The sequence below is a fragment of the Hyperolius riggenbachi genome, chromosome 6, assembly GCF_040937935.1.
Source record: "Hyperolius riggenbachi isolate aHypRig1 chromosome 6, aHypRig1.pri, whole genome shotgun sequence".
Lineage (NCBI taxonomy): Eukaryota > Metazoa > Chordata > Amphibia > Anura > Hyperoliidae > Hyperolius > Hyperolius riggenbachi.
The window spans coordinates 356,205,095-356,220,261 of record NC_090651.1 but is presented as its reverse complement, the minus strand read 5'-3'; the positions used below and the strand labels follow the sequence as shown (position 1 = coordinate 356,220,261).

At 45.2% G+C, this 15,167-nt stretch overlaps 1 protein-coding gene across 1 annotated transcript in view; it reads left to right on the top strand.

The window, feature by feature from the left end:
• ALDH4A1 (aldehyde dehydrogenase 4 family member A1) overlaps positions 1-15,167 on the top strand; it is a 68,261-nt gene that overhangs the window by 30,756 nt on the left and 22,338 nt on the right. The window contains exons 4-7 of the mRNA XM_068241715.1: positions 1,486-1,533; positions 2,767-2,922; positions 6,357-6,506; positions 12,335-12,409. Coding sequence (XP_068097816.1) covers positions 1,486-1,533; positions 2,767-2,922; positions 6,357-6,506; positions 12,335-12,409 — 429 coding nt within the window. The remainder of the gene's footprint in view (positions 1-1,485; positions 1,534-2,766; positions 2,923-6,356; positions 6,507-12,334; positions 12,410-15,167) is intronic.

Below are 15,167 nucleotides of genomic sequence, written 5' to 3'. Positions count from 1 at the left end.
GTTGGAGTTTCTCTTTAAATGGTGGGAGCTTCAAAGTGGAACTGTAGATATAAATGAAACACATTGTTTCACTTACATGGGGCTTCCCTAAGCCCCCAGCAGCTGTCCTGTCCCGCGCCAGTCCTCAACGAGTCTCCGTTCTCTCGCCGCTGCTCAGTCCTGTACCTCGGCTTGTATGTCGATGCCAGTGCGGCTCTGGCCAAGCGTATCCTTTCTTCGCATTCCCCTCTGCAATAGCGGGGAAAAGGATATGCGTGGCCAGAGCCGCGCAGGCGCAGTGGCCCGGCGGCGAAACCGAAAGTAGCTGGCTTGTTGAGGACCGGCGTAGGACAGGATAGCTGCTGGGGGCTGGGGGAAGCCCCAGGTAAGTGAAACAATGTGTTTATTTTATATCTACAGTTCCGCTTGAAATGTATTTTTGGTAAGGTCTGAAAATATCTCCTTGGAGAAAACTCGAGAGAAAAGTTAATAGGATTTAGGCCTAGATGATATTTCACACCTTATCAACAAAATGCCCTTTAAGCCGCCAGCAATACTCAGATTTATTTTGATAATACCTTTTCTACTACTTTTTCAATTGCAAATTGTTGAAAAGTTATTCTAAACAGGAGATGAAAAATATTCTCCTTGGAGAAAACTTAAAAGAAACAGTGAATTGAATATAAACACCTGTAATAACGATGGTCCATATGCAATTGTCTCCTGCGTTTTTTCCTAGCTTATTTTAAATCTCCTCTTTAAAATAACTTTTCAACAATTTAAATCTGAGTATATTCTCGCTTAATGGACGTTTAACCACTTGAGGACTGCAGTGTTAAACTACCCTAAACAACAGGCCATTTTTCAACAAATAGGCCACTGCAGCTTTAAGGCTAAGCTGCAGGGCCGCACAACTCAGCACACAAGTGATTCCCTTTCACCCCCTTTTCTTCCCACCAACAGAGCTTTCTGTTGGTGGGGTCAGATCGCCCCCAGCATGTTTGTTTATTTTATTATAAGTATTTGTTTTATTTATTTCCTATTAAATTTGTGTATTTTTTTAGATTTTCTCTCCCCCCCCCCCCCCTCCCTCAGCCTATCAGGCTTTAGCCTATCACAGCGGATCACATTTGTGCCTCTGGAGGGGACAGCCGAGTGACACGGCTGTCCCCTGTACAGCGCTGCCTTAGATCGCAGCGATGTATGTAGTAAATAGACGCCGTCTAACACTCTCCTAGTGGCGATCACCGCTGGGAGGCTGATGGCGGAGCTGCCCTGCAAATCCCCGCCCCAGGACTTGACGCCAATTGGCATTAGGCGGTCCTGGGGCTTCCTCCTTGATCACGCCCATGGGCGTTAGGCGGCCGTTACGTAGGCATTTTATTGACAATGTGCAAACATTTTCATTATAAAGGCCGTATGAAGAACTGTATATCTGTATGTTATTATTACATGATATGAAATCCTCATGACATAACTAACATGTAAACACCTGTCTTATTTCAGCCTTTTAAACACTCGCACAAAGTTGCCAAATACTGTTATGCAGACAAGGTAAGGAGTTCTGGCACCTTTATTCTGTGCACTGATTCTATAAGTCACTCAAAACCCTTCTGAGATTGTAAACTTTGTCGTGATAGAGATGGAAGGGGCTAAGCATGGGGGTTAGGTTAGGGTTTGGCATCAGAAAGAGCCTTGGAAAGGGGGATGGGGGGTTGGTTAGGGTAAAGTGGACAGAAACACCGAGAGTTTATGTATACACATCCAAATTTGATTAGCTAATGATTGGACAATTTTACCACCTCCAAGTAGTATGAGAGTTTCCCTACAGAATCTGCTCATAGTTCTAAATATCTGTTGGCCTTCATACTACATGCAAGTAGTAAAATTGGCCAGGCATTGGCAAATCCAAATTGCATGTGTTTACGCATTAGGGATTGCTAGCCCACGTGGAGGGAAGAAGGTGTTAGGGCCCTTTTCCTCTAGCCGTGATCTACTTTAAAAAGCGGATCGCTGGTATTTTGCTGATTGTTAGTGCACCGTGATTTACATGTAAATTGCAATGCACTTTTACATTAGAGAGTTTCGATTTTCCACAAACCGCAATCGTCGGGCTAAACGATAATTGGTGCGATCGCGTTTCACTCCTAATGGCTCATGTTGCAATCTCAGCAAGTGGAAAACAAGCTTTTGCAAACGCATTTGCGCTTGTAAGTGGAAAAGGGCCCTGATGTGATCATTTGTAATGGAGGCCTTATGCTGGGAATACATGAGTTTTTTTCGGCAGATTTACTGGCCAATCATTTTTTTTGATCGATTTTCCAATCCATTTTTCTGAACGATTTCAATTCACTTCTATGAAAATATCGTTCAGAAAAACGATCAAAGCTGGCGGAAATTATCAGTTGAGCCATCTATTTGCTGAGAAAACTCATGGTGTTTACATGGTTTTTAGAGGCTTTTATTACCCTACTTACATGGCCTGCAGAAAGAGCAGGCAGATAAAGACTGCTGTAATTAGCAGTAGCAATAAGCAAACTAAAGCTTTCATCAGAAGGGGTATGCGGATATAGGACACTGTCCTTCAAACGGTTTAGAGAGAGTCGCACTTGATTACATTCACACCTTCTCCTGGGTAAATAAGGGCAGATGGGGGAAGGAATGGCAGCTCCTACAGCTATTAGAAACCAGGACAAACTACAGAAAATAAAGCTGCTTGGATGCCTTTAATAGTTACTGCATATGTAAATTCACCCCACCCCGCAATAACAACTGTCTGTATTGCAGGATCTGCTGAATAAAGCCATCAGCGCTGCCTTGTCCGCTCGTAAAGAATGGGACTTGAAACCGGTGGAAGATCGCGCTCAGATATTCTTCAAAGCTGCCGATATCCTCAGCGGTCCCAGAAGGGCGGAGATTCTGGCCAAAACCATGATTGGACAGGTAAGCCCAAAGTTGCTGCTAATCCAGAATGAAGGAGACTAGGCCTGGTATGTACTCAGCCACATCCTATAACAGCCGAAAAATTTACTGCCAAACAATGGCCAATTTGATCATGTGGGTCAGATCAGATTGATTCTCAATCACAGTTAAATATTGCTGCGTAACAACTATGAGTGCTTTGCAGTATTTCCCTGAGTTTTGGTGCCCCATTAGATTTGGTGCTGTACACAGATGCGGTTCTGTACAGTCACTGACATCCTGCGCTCTACAGAGATTCCATGAGCAGGGGCGGCGCCAGGGGGGTGCTGAAGCATTCCCTAAAATTGTCTAAGCAACCCTAAAGTACCCCCCAGCGTGAACTGACTTTCGGCGTCTGATAGACGCTGCGTCAGTTCATCGGCAGCAGCAGCTCCGGCAGCGGCAGAGCAGGGCTACGGTAAAATGGCGTCCGAAGCCCTGCTCTGGAGATTTCGAGTCTGCAGTGCAAGGCTTCGGCGCCATTTTCCCGTAACACTGCTCTCCCGCGGGAGATTCAGCACAGCTAGTCAGGAACGTTACTGGCTGGTGGCTGCAGAGGATCGTGGGAGCTGCGCATGATTGAACGTGTTTTCTGGGCAAATCTGCCGACATGATTGAACGTGTTTTCTGGGCAAATCTGCTTACATTACATGTATTTTCTGGAGAAAACCTGCACAATTATGTGAACTTTCTGGGGAAAAGGTCACCAAAACTTGGGCCCACTGTCTATGCGTTGCACTTTTAAATTACATTTAGCTCTGCCCGAATCCAGTCATGGCCACACCCATTTTTAGATGCAGGTTATAGCCATGCCCATTTTTTTGGGTCATCAGCTACCCCAGAAGTTTGTCCAGTACCTGCATAGCGTCCCCCCCCCAAAAAAAAATCCTCGAGCCGCCATTGTCCAGTGTTCTCCCCAGGCTCTTTTAGCCGGGTGGTCCACCCGGCTAGTTTTGGTGAGCACCCGGCTGTCATCGGCACTCCTCCTCTGCTATAAGCAGAGTTGTGCAGAGAAGCGCCAATCCTGTATTCTCTCATCTCGCCCCCACCCAGCTCCTTCTTCATGCTACCCGGCTGGAAAAAAATTCTGTGGAGAACATTGCTGTCCATGAGATTTAGTGCTCTACAGAGATTCACTGAGATTCTCTGCTCTACAGAGATCCACTGAGATTCTCTGCTCTACAGAGATTCACTGAGATCCTCTGCTCTACAGGGATTCGCTGAGATCCGGTCCTCTACAGAGATCCGCTGAGATCCTGCGCTCTACAGAGATCCGCTGAGATCCTGCGCTGTACAGAGATCCGCTGAGATCCTGCGCTGTACAGAGATCCGCTGAGATCCTGCGCTCTGCAGAGATCCGCTGAGATCCTGCGCTCTGCAGAGATCCGCTGAGATCCTGCGCTCTGCAGAGATCCGCTGAGATCCTGCGCTCTGCAGAGATCCGCTGAGATCCTGCGCTCTGCAGAGATCCGCTGAGATCCTGCGCTCTGCAGAGATCCGCTGAGATCCTGCGCTCTGCAGAGATCCGCTGAGATCCTGCGCTCTGCAGAGATCCGCTGAGATCCTGCGCTCTGCAGAGATCCGCTGAGATCCTGCGCTCTGCAGAGATCCGCTGAGATCCTGCGCTCTGCAGAGATCCGCTGAGATCCTGCGCTCTGCAGAGATCCGCTGAGATCCTGCGCTCTGCAGAGATCCGCTGAGATCCTGCGCTCTGCAGAGATCCGCTGAGATCCTGCGCTCTGCAGAGATCCGCTGAGATCCTGCGCTCTGCAGAGATCCGCTGAGATCCTGCGCTCTGCAGAGATCCGCTGAGATCCTGCGCTCTGCAGACATTCTCTGAGATCCTGCTCTCTGCAGAGATCCGCTGAGATCCTGCGCTCTGCAGACATTCTCTGAGATCCTGCGCTCTACAGAGATCCTGTGATCTACAGAGATTCACTGAGATTCTGTGCTCTACAGAGAGTCATTGAGCTTTCATGCTGTACAGACATACACTGAGATTCTGTCCTGTACAGAGATTCACTAAGACAGATATGTGGTGCTCTACAGAGAGTCAGGTGAGGTTACTACTAAGCTATGCAGACACCCGCGGGCGCAGTCTGCCTGCTGTTTACTTCTTTACTTCCGGGATGCACTGTGTCCTGTATTGAGATGAATGGGAGTGTTGTATGTATTTATGTATCTTAATGTGTTGCACAAATGGCGTGGTCGATTGAATTTCCTGAGGCACTGCATGTAGCTTCTAGCTTCGGCTGGATGGCGTTTTTGTATTCTCCTAGGGGTTTATGACGTGACGAATCAACAGGAAACGATGCCAAATGCATTCCTACCTGGTAGTAAAAAAAGCATTTGGCAACAGCGTAATAAGCTGCCGGCAGTTGTCTTTGTCAACCGGTCGTAAATGAGAAGCTCCAATCAATTATCAATCAATATGAAAATCAGTAATGTGATCAGCCTAGCCCTAGTTTTTTTTTTTTTTTTTTGCAGCTTCTTGTTAGAGGATTTTTGACCAACCTTTAAAGATGCCCATTAATGCCACAATTATTTCTTCAAATGTGATCATACAATTAGACTTGCAGGATTGTAAGGAATTTGAAAGTAATTATCGATCGTTCCCATGAATGGTTTGATTAGGGCAATTTCTCCATCAGATACAATCATAAAATCGATCGTTCTGATCAACTAAATTCTGTATTCCAATTGACTATAAAATTGTTTTGGGTCGATTTTGTCCAAATACTGCGTGGTTTTGTATACAATTTGATTGTAAAAATCTGATTGAACGAGCGCATCTGAGGAACATATTGTACCAGTAATGGGCACCTTTAGGATGGTAAAATGCTCCGATTGGTGATTTGACAATCGGATTGGTGAATTCGGTCTGGTTCTTGTGTACATCGATCGGTCAGCTATACATGTGTACAGAGTGACCTGTGCGTAACCAATCAATATTTCCCAACACATCCAATCACAAAGAGAGCAAGGAAAAATTGTAATTCCTGATTGGTCTACAGCAGAATCAAACAGCGGATGATCCCATCGTTTTGACTGGATTATCTTTCAATCAGGAGAGATGCAGGTGCGCCAATCCTAAAACGACCCGGCTGTCCGATAAATGATTGTGTTGTAAACAAAATTACATATAAGGGCCCGCTCCAAAACCGCCGCAGTGCCCAGTGATTTTTCCGCGCTAATCGCGGGAAAATCACTCCCGCAAAGTTCTGCGATTGCAAGTGTGAACAGGCCCCAAGGGTTGTCATTGAGTTGCTATTAATTCAGAGATGATGCTGTTTTCATGCTGATTTTTTGCATATTCTGATGTATTTGGAATCTGCATATATTTGCATAACATTTGCACCAACTTAAAATTTGATCATCCAAATTGTATGTATGACAAAGTGCCTTTCTTCTTTCAGGGGAAAACCGCCATCCAAGCTGAAATAGACGCAGCTGCAGAGCTGATCGACTTCTTCCGCTTCAACGCCAAATATGCTCTCCAGTTGCCACACGAGCAGCCAATCAGTGTGCCCGTCAGTACCAACAGCATGGTGTACCGGGGCCTGGAGGTACGGTAACACACTGGGGTGATCAGGGAATCGCACGTCCTCTATACAGTCTCTACAGATGCGCTGTCACAATCCCTGTCTGCTATAACGTGGTTTGAATTTACTAACTTCCCTTGGTTCATATAAGATCCCAGTGAGGGTTGCTGGGAGGTGTGTAGGTAGTGGTTGTGTGTCAGCAGTTGTCTGCAGCCTCCTCAGTGAGAGGTTGTCTTTTATATCTGGGACAGGCTGAGTTTATGATAATAAAAGTGCCCGCTGCATCACCTGCAATATCACACAAATACTGAAGTACCAACCTTTAGCATCTCCCACTGTGTTCCATTGTGACTCAGATGAAGGCCTGTAATGTTACCACCTAATGGCAGACGGATATTAATGAGACTCCGTAACAAAAATTGCATCCTGTTTTTTATCATCCTACAAGTTCAAAAAGCTATTCTAATGTGTTCTGGCTTATTGCAGCACTTTATACTATCACTGTCTCTGTAATAAATCAATGTATCTTTCCCCTGTCAGACTTGTCAGCCTGTGTCTGGAAGGCTGCCAAGTTCTTCAGTGTTGTGGTTCTGCTATGAACTCCCCCTTCCAGGCCCCTCTATGCACACTGCCTGTGTGTTATTTAGGATTAGAGCAGCTTCTCTCTTCTCCTTTACAAGCTGGATAAATCGTCCTCTGAGCTGGCTGGGCTTTCACATACTGAAGAATTACAGACAAGGGCAAAGCTGTTTGCAGGAAGAAACAAGCAGCCTGAAACTTCAGTGCATGAGAACAGGGGGAAAGAAACACACAAATGATCTCTTGAGATTCAAAAGGAAGGCTGTATACAGCCTGCTTGTGTATGGATGTATTTTCTATGTGTGGACATACTGTACATCAACCTACTTCCTGTTTTGGTGGCCATTTTGTTTGTTTATAAACAAACTTTTTAAAACTGCTTTTAACCACTTTTAATGCGGCGAGGAGCGGCAAAATTGTGACAGAGGGTAATAGGAGATGTCCCCTAACGCATTGGTATGTTTACTTTTGTGCGATTTTAACAATACAGATTCTCTTTAAGACTCTCACCACTAGAGTGTGGAGGTGACAAGGCCAGCGCAGGACATGCCACATGTGTCTGGGAACAAGGGGTGAGGCTGGGGCTGTGGCTTCTGTTGGGGTACAGAGAGTTCTGCATCCGGGTAATAGGATATCTGGGTGGCCGCTTTGAACAGGCACCTCTTAGGTACACTGAGCTCCCTTAAAGTGGACCCAAATTAAAAATACAGGATTTCAGAAATCTAATTTCTAAATTATAATAATAAATAGCAGCCTTTTTTTCAGCTGCATTATGACAAATATAAAATATTTTACATTTATTGGTGGAACCCCTCCCTTCCTTTCAAATTGCCGGGACAGAATCCGGCAAACTGGGGGAGTAGGAGTAGTCTGGCAAAGGAGGAATTGCTAATGGCTGCCCCCAGTATAACCCTAGTTATGAAAAGAGAAGGGTGAAAAGCATGCACTGAAATGCTCATAGGCTTGAAGGAGTGTTTATTTATCTCTGTATGTGTCAGAGTGGTGCAACTAAATATTTTGAATTAAAAAAATGTTTGGTTTGGGTCCGCTTTAACGGAACGTTCCGCTTTCACTATTTCTTATTTCCCATTTAGGGACTGTTTCCACTTTACAGACCAGCTGATGTTTAGCTGTTTTTGTACTGATGCAGCAGTAAATGTATTGTTTATTATGACACCTAAGTGATATATAGATATATTTTTTGGTGTAAGGAGGGGGGGGGGGGGGGGGCACAAAGTAGACTTTCTTTGGTTGTTATATTTTATTACTATTATATATCCCCCCTTTACCTGCCCATATGCTGTGCCCCCTTATAGTGGCCTCTATACTGTGTGCCCCCTTATAGTGGCCACTAGGCTGTACGGGGACCCTGTGCTGCTGTTGTGCCCCTTGTGTTGATTAAAAAGGCAGTATGGAGCTAGTGGATGCCCCTTAGATGCGATCTGGCCCCCACAGTCTGGACTTGGCTGCTCCCGATAAAACCACTGTAGTAAAAGAAGAAGAGAGAGGGGCGCTCTAAGTCCGTTGCACTGCTGGACTGTGCTCTAGTAGGACAGGTCTCACCTGTTTGTGGTGGGGCTTGCACAGCGTACACAGCCCAGATCAGCCTTGTCCCTCTTAGCCGAGCCGGGGACTGAGCTCCAACGCGGGGCGGAGGTGACGTCACTCGCTCCAGGAAGTAGTAGGTTAGTTGCCGGGTAACGCCAGACAGCTCAATACGGAGCTTCTGGCCCTGTGCAAGGTATATTGCTAAACAGGAAACTTCACGAATGTGAAGGTAGATAGACTTGGATATGGTAGGAACATAAAATTTTATTAAAACAACGCGTTTCGCGGAGATACAGTCTCCGCTTTTTCAAGTTAATGCTTATGAAGCTAGACATCCCTCAGAGATAAATACCCTCCCCTCCATACAAAAGCCCGACTTGACCAATCCGCACTGCAGTGAGTGGGGTCCAGGAATTCATATTACTTCTAAGAAAGGAGCAGGTGCCGTAAAGCACCTAGTATAGGGATGGTGTATAGGAAAATTGTTATAGAAGAACATGGTGGCCTAAAGGAATTATAAAGGGGGAAATATAAAGGGGATTATAAAAAGGACTCTACATGCATGCAGTGCCCACTGATCTCACATAAACATAATCTAAAAATACCAAAAGAAGTCTATGTATATGTGCATGCACTCTCCCATACATAGCCACAGTTGTAGAATAACCAATGGGGTCCCCTCCACACAGATATCTCATTGAACAATGGGTTGGAGGTGGCTCATCTCCTCCAAACACTTGTTTAGTCCCCCTGGTTCCAAAGTACCCAATTTCAGAATCCAGAAGGATTCCCGCCTACACAGGGTATGATATCTCTCATATTTATTGGGGTGGATTATCTGTTCAATTATAATTGCCCTGAGTAATTCAAAGTTCTTATCATGGGTGAGAGAAAAATGTTTGGACACCCCATGTTTCTGCTCCCCTTTGTTTATATTGGACCTATGTTTGTTCAACCTGGTCTGAAATTTTTGTGTGGTGCGTCCCACATAAAAAAGTCCACATGGGCAACTGAGTAAGTAGATCACGTATGAACTCTGGCAAGTGACATGGCTTTTTATAGAATATACAGTGGGTGAGTTGGTTTGAAATGTAGATACGCCTTTCTTTAGAGTCTTACAGGAGAGACATCTTATGGACCCACAGGGGAAGCATCCCTGCTTCCCACTGGTGGTCCTTTGGCTCCGAGATGTTGTCTCACATCTCACTGTAGGCAGTCTACTGGGTGCAATATGTCCCCTAATCGTTTTACCCCGTCTGAAGACCACACGGGGTCTCTGGGGTAGGGATTGTTTCAAAATGGGATCACTTAATAGGACCGGCCAGTATTTCGAGAAAATGTCTCTGCATTCCTCGGCCTGTCCAGAGTAGTTAATTACCACAGGTGTCTGTTTCTCAAGGGGTTTCTCTTTCTTGGAAAGAGTTCTAGAGGACTCTAGACACTCCTGTTGAGACAGGAGGGCAGCTCGATTTCGTGCTGCTTCTACTAAGGGGACAGGATAATGTTTCTCTATGAATCTGGATACAAGTATTTCCGATTGGCGTGTATAGAAACTTCGGTTCTCGCTAAAGGCCTCTCCTTCTGTCCTAGTGACAAAATTAATACGTTTCAGATTTTAACCGATGTGCATGCATTTGTTCGCAAACTTTCACTGCATAGATATTTTGCCCTAAAGAATGAAAGGAAATCTGCTACAAATAATGAACTAGTGAAAACGATGGGCACATTGGATCTAGCTGACACGTCGTCTGACAATCTTGTCGACGCGGTGTTAACGCGATCCATACCCACCGACCTAAAGAAAAAATCCAAATTCAACCCCACCCAATATAAAGGTCCACAAGTAGAAACCTTTTGCCAACTAGTCACCGAGGAGCTTCTTAAGTTACCCAATAAGCCCGTCCGTAGGGACAATCTTACCCGAATGGAGAAAGAAGCACTCATATCGCTCAAAAATAATGACATGATTGTCATTAGAGAAACTGACAAGGGGGGAGGGGTTGTAGTACAAGATCGGGATACCTATATATGTGAAGCCTTGAGACAGTTAAGAGACCCTACTTATTATAGAATCCTCCCACATGACCCCACCCATCTATTTTTGAAGCAATATAGAGACCTAATTGGACAGGCACATAGAAATGGAGTTTTGAAGGTGGAGGAGTTCAATTATTTGAACATCGAGGCTCCCAAAACACCCTTTTTTTATCACCTCCCTAAAGTACATAAAACGATTAGGGGACATATTGCACCCAGTAGACTGCCTACAGTGAGATGTGAGACAACATCTCGGAGCCAAAGGACCACCAGTGGGAAGCAGGGATGCTTCCCCTGTGGGTCCATAAGATGTCTCTCCTGTAAGACTCTAAAGAAAGGCGTATCTACATTTCAAACCAACTCACCCACTGTATATTCTATAAAAAGCCATGTCACTTGCCAGAGTTCATACGTGATCTACTTACTCAGTTGCCCATGTGGACTTTTTTATGTGGGACGCACCACACAAAAATTTCAGACCAGGTTGAACAAACATAGGTCCAATATAAACAAAGGGGAGCAGAAACATGGGGTGTCCAAACATTTTTCTCTCACCCATGATAAGAACTTTGAATTACTCAGGGCAATTATAATTGAACAGATAATCCACCCCAATAAATATGAGAGATATCATACCCTGTGTAGGCGGGAATCCTTCTGGATTCTGAAATTGGGTACTTTGGAACCAGGGGGACTAAACAAGTGTTTGGAGGAGATGAGCCACCTCCAACCCATTGTTCAATGAGATATCTGTGTGGAGGGGACCCCATTGGTTATTCTACAACTGTGGCTATGTATGGGAGAGTGCATGCACATATACATAGACTTCTTTTGGTATTTTTAGATTATGTTTATGTGAGATCAGTGGGCACTGCATGCATGTAGAGTCCTTTTTATAATCCCCTTTATATTTCCCCCTTTATAATTCCTTTAGGCCACCATGTTCTTCTATAACAATTTTCCTATACACCATCCCTATACTAGGTGCTTTACGGCACCTGCTCCTTTCTTAGAAGTAATATGAATTCCTGGACCCCACCCACTGCAGTGCGGATTGGTCAAGTCGGGCTTTTGTATGGAGGGGAGGGTATTTATCTCTGAGGGATGTCTAGCTTCATAAGCATTAACTTGAAAAAGCGGAGACTGTATCTCCGCGAAACGCGTTGTTTTAATAAAATTTTATGTTCCTACCATATCCAAGTCTATCTACCTTCACATTCGTGAAGTTTCCTGTTTAGCAATATACCTTGCACAGGGCCAGAAGCTCCGTATTGAGCTGTCTGGCGTTACCCGGCAACTAACCTACTACTTCCTGGAGCGAGTGACGTCACCTCCGCCCCGCGTTGGAGCTCAGTCCCCGGCTCGGCTAAGAGGGACAAGGCTGATCTGGGCTGTGTACGCTGTGCAAGCCCCACCACAAACAGGTGAGACCTGTCCTACTAGAGCACAGTCCAGCAGTGCAACGGACTTAGAGCGCCCCTCTCTCTTCTTCTTTTACCTTGTGTTGATTAGACATTTTTGGGAGATCTCTAAGTGGACGGGGATCAGGGGCCAGATAGCATTGTTCTCTTTTTTAGTATTGTGCAGCATGGTCCCACCCTGGATAGGAATGTGCATTTTATCAGAGCCCCACCCCCCATTTGTTCTGTGTGTACCCATAATCCCCCACTTCTTTGCTTCTTCTCCAGGGATTCGTAGCGGCCGTCTCCCCGTTCAACTTCACAGCTATTGGAGGAAACTTGGCGGGAGCTCCGGCCTTGATGGTAAGTGGCTAGTAAAACGCTTGTTCACGTTCCCCTGTTTATGCGTTTTTTATTATTAAATCCATTGAATAGTGTGCATGGGGTTTCCTCGTATTCCTCCAATCTCCTTCTGGAAAGTTAAACTGTCCCCCTCGGGCCTTACATGTAAACTGCTCTGCCTGGCATACAAATTCATCCACCATACCTCCGATCTCATCTCTATACCACCCAATCAACTCTGTCCGCTCCTCTGACACTCTACAGATGTCCATCCCTCACACCACTTGCTAACTCACGAGGCTCCAGGACTTTTCCATAGTTGCCCCTATACTATGGATCTCCCTTCCCACACCTAACAGGCTCTCCCCCACCTTCAACTCATTTAAGCAGGCCTTAAAGACCCATCTGTTTACCTTAGCCTATCCCCATTTTCATAGCGCCAATCACCCCCATTTAACCGCCACCCCACCCCGTGTGTCCCACTCCTCCACCCCTCAGACTGTGAGCCTATTTGGCAGAGTCTTCCTCCCCTTGTGCTCTTCTGTGCCACCATATAGACTCCGTGGCTTGTCTGCTATATTTATCCCTACAATGCAATCTGCGCACTATTGTTATTGTTTTGGGTACCGCTGATTAAGGCTGTAATGTCTCCATGTTGTATTGTTTGACGTTGTACTGTCTCCCCATCTATTGTACAGCCCTACACAATATGTTATCAATAATAATAGGTTGCTGCTAGCCCCTCCCCCCCCCCCCCCCCTAACATGGACCACATTACTGCTATGACTAGGTGACTTATGGTAGGCTGAGTTTAGATTCCCAGGAAGGGGAGACAGGTGTGCGAAGGAGCACTAGGCTGTCAGCAGTCCAAAGCTGGGCACCTGTGATCCGCTCCAGTATGTTTTTATTTATTAATATTTTAACCTATTAGCTACTTCAGTAGAGCTATCTCATTTGAGATAAGTGCACTGCTTTTGACTTCAGTGGGCAGAACTCATTGTGCTGTAAATTCTTGAAATGCTTTGATCTCTCTCTACTAGCAGAAAATATAGAAAGTGAAAGCAGAAGTCCTCTGGTATTGTCTCACACTGCCCCCTAGTGACAAGTGGCCATAAATACATATCACAGCAGTACTATAATTAGAAGCAGGGAAATGTAACAAATAAAAAAGTGCTAAAATAAATTGGCCTGGAGCACTTGGGTGGTGTACCGGTTAAGTGCTCTGCCTTTGACATGGGAAACCTGAGTTTGAATCCTGGCTAGGGTCAGTACCTATTCAGTAAGTAGTCCTTGGGCAAGACTCACTAACACTGCAAGGTGGCCCCTTGAGCGCGGCCCAGTGGCTGCAGCTTTTGAGCGCTTGGAGTCCAACAGGGGAAAGCGCTATACAAATTTTGGGATTATTATTAATATTATTATTATTATTACTACTTGCAAGCCTCTAAATCAATTGGCTGCTAAATACAATTTTTTGGCGCAGTTTTATTTATTTTTTTACGCATAGTTATAACTCTTAGGGCCTGATTCACAAAGCGGTGCTAACAGTTAGCATGCTGGTGAAAAGCCTTTTATCATGCCTAAACTCAGTTTAGGCATGATAAGTTTAGGTGTGATAAGTTTAGGTGTGATAAGTTTAGGCATGATAAGTTTAGATGTGATACGTTTAGGCATGATAAGTTTAGATGTGATACGTTTAGGCATGATAAGTTTAAGCACCAACTGCGTTAGCACCGCAGTGCACAGCTGATCAAAAGTTTTGCGCTAGCAAAGTCTGGTGCACTTCGCATAGAGTTTAATGGCGCTGCTTTGCGCGGGACTTTGCGTGCGATCTAAACTTATCTAAACTTATCATGCCTAAACTGGCTTTTCACCAGCGTGGTGCAATGGTTATCATGCCTAAAGACTCTAACTGGGTTAGCACCGCTTTGTGAATCGAGCCCTTAGACTGCTAGCTAATTTTATTTAAAAAAAGCTACACGCCAGCAACAGGCTATATTTGTTTTGTGTTTATTAAATGTCTTGTTCGAATCTATATGTACCAGAGTGCACATTATTCAGTAAGGTTTGTCATTGTGCGGCAGATAAATTTGGCTAAATATTATGATACGGAATTCCCAAGCAGAGTTGCCCTTTAAGTTTTGGCTTTCCCGGAGTCCCGTTGTAAAAGCAGAAACTTTCATCTGCATGGTGACATGAGGGAGAATAGTTGACAATTTTCTCTTGTAAAGGCCGTTTCCAGGAATCCTCAGGTATGAGATCAAATGTCATTGTGTTCCCTAAAAGCCCCTTTGGAACCCCCCTCGTCATTCAGCGTAAAATACAGTAATCCTTGCGGATGAATAATCCTGACTCCGCCTCCTATTGTGCTGCTGTCTCCTCAGCATTTCATCTGCCTTCTGTACAGATAAATCCTGCGATCCCTTTCGCAGGGGAGACTGGCCCCGCCCACATAAGTACAGGATGGGGTAAGGGTGGTGGGGGGGGGGTAATTGGACTCAGGTGTTCACTTTGAACTCTCCTGTCAGGCATACAATGGATGTTTTGGATTATTAAACAGTTATTTGCAGGTGTGCGTCTGACACTCTGCTTCTATAGACGGCAATTTACTCTTACGTTTATAAATCCACAGAGATCAATGAGCCCAGGAACTGGGATTAGCTGCCTGTCAATCAATGCTGTTATATCCTCTCATTAGCTATAGCCACGTACCCTGGCGAGAAACACATTCTTATTATTGTGCATGACAGCGCTGGAGGGAAACCTCATGCTTGTCCTAAAC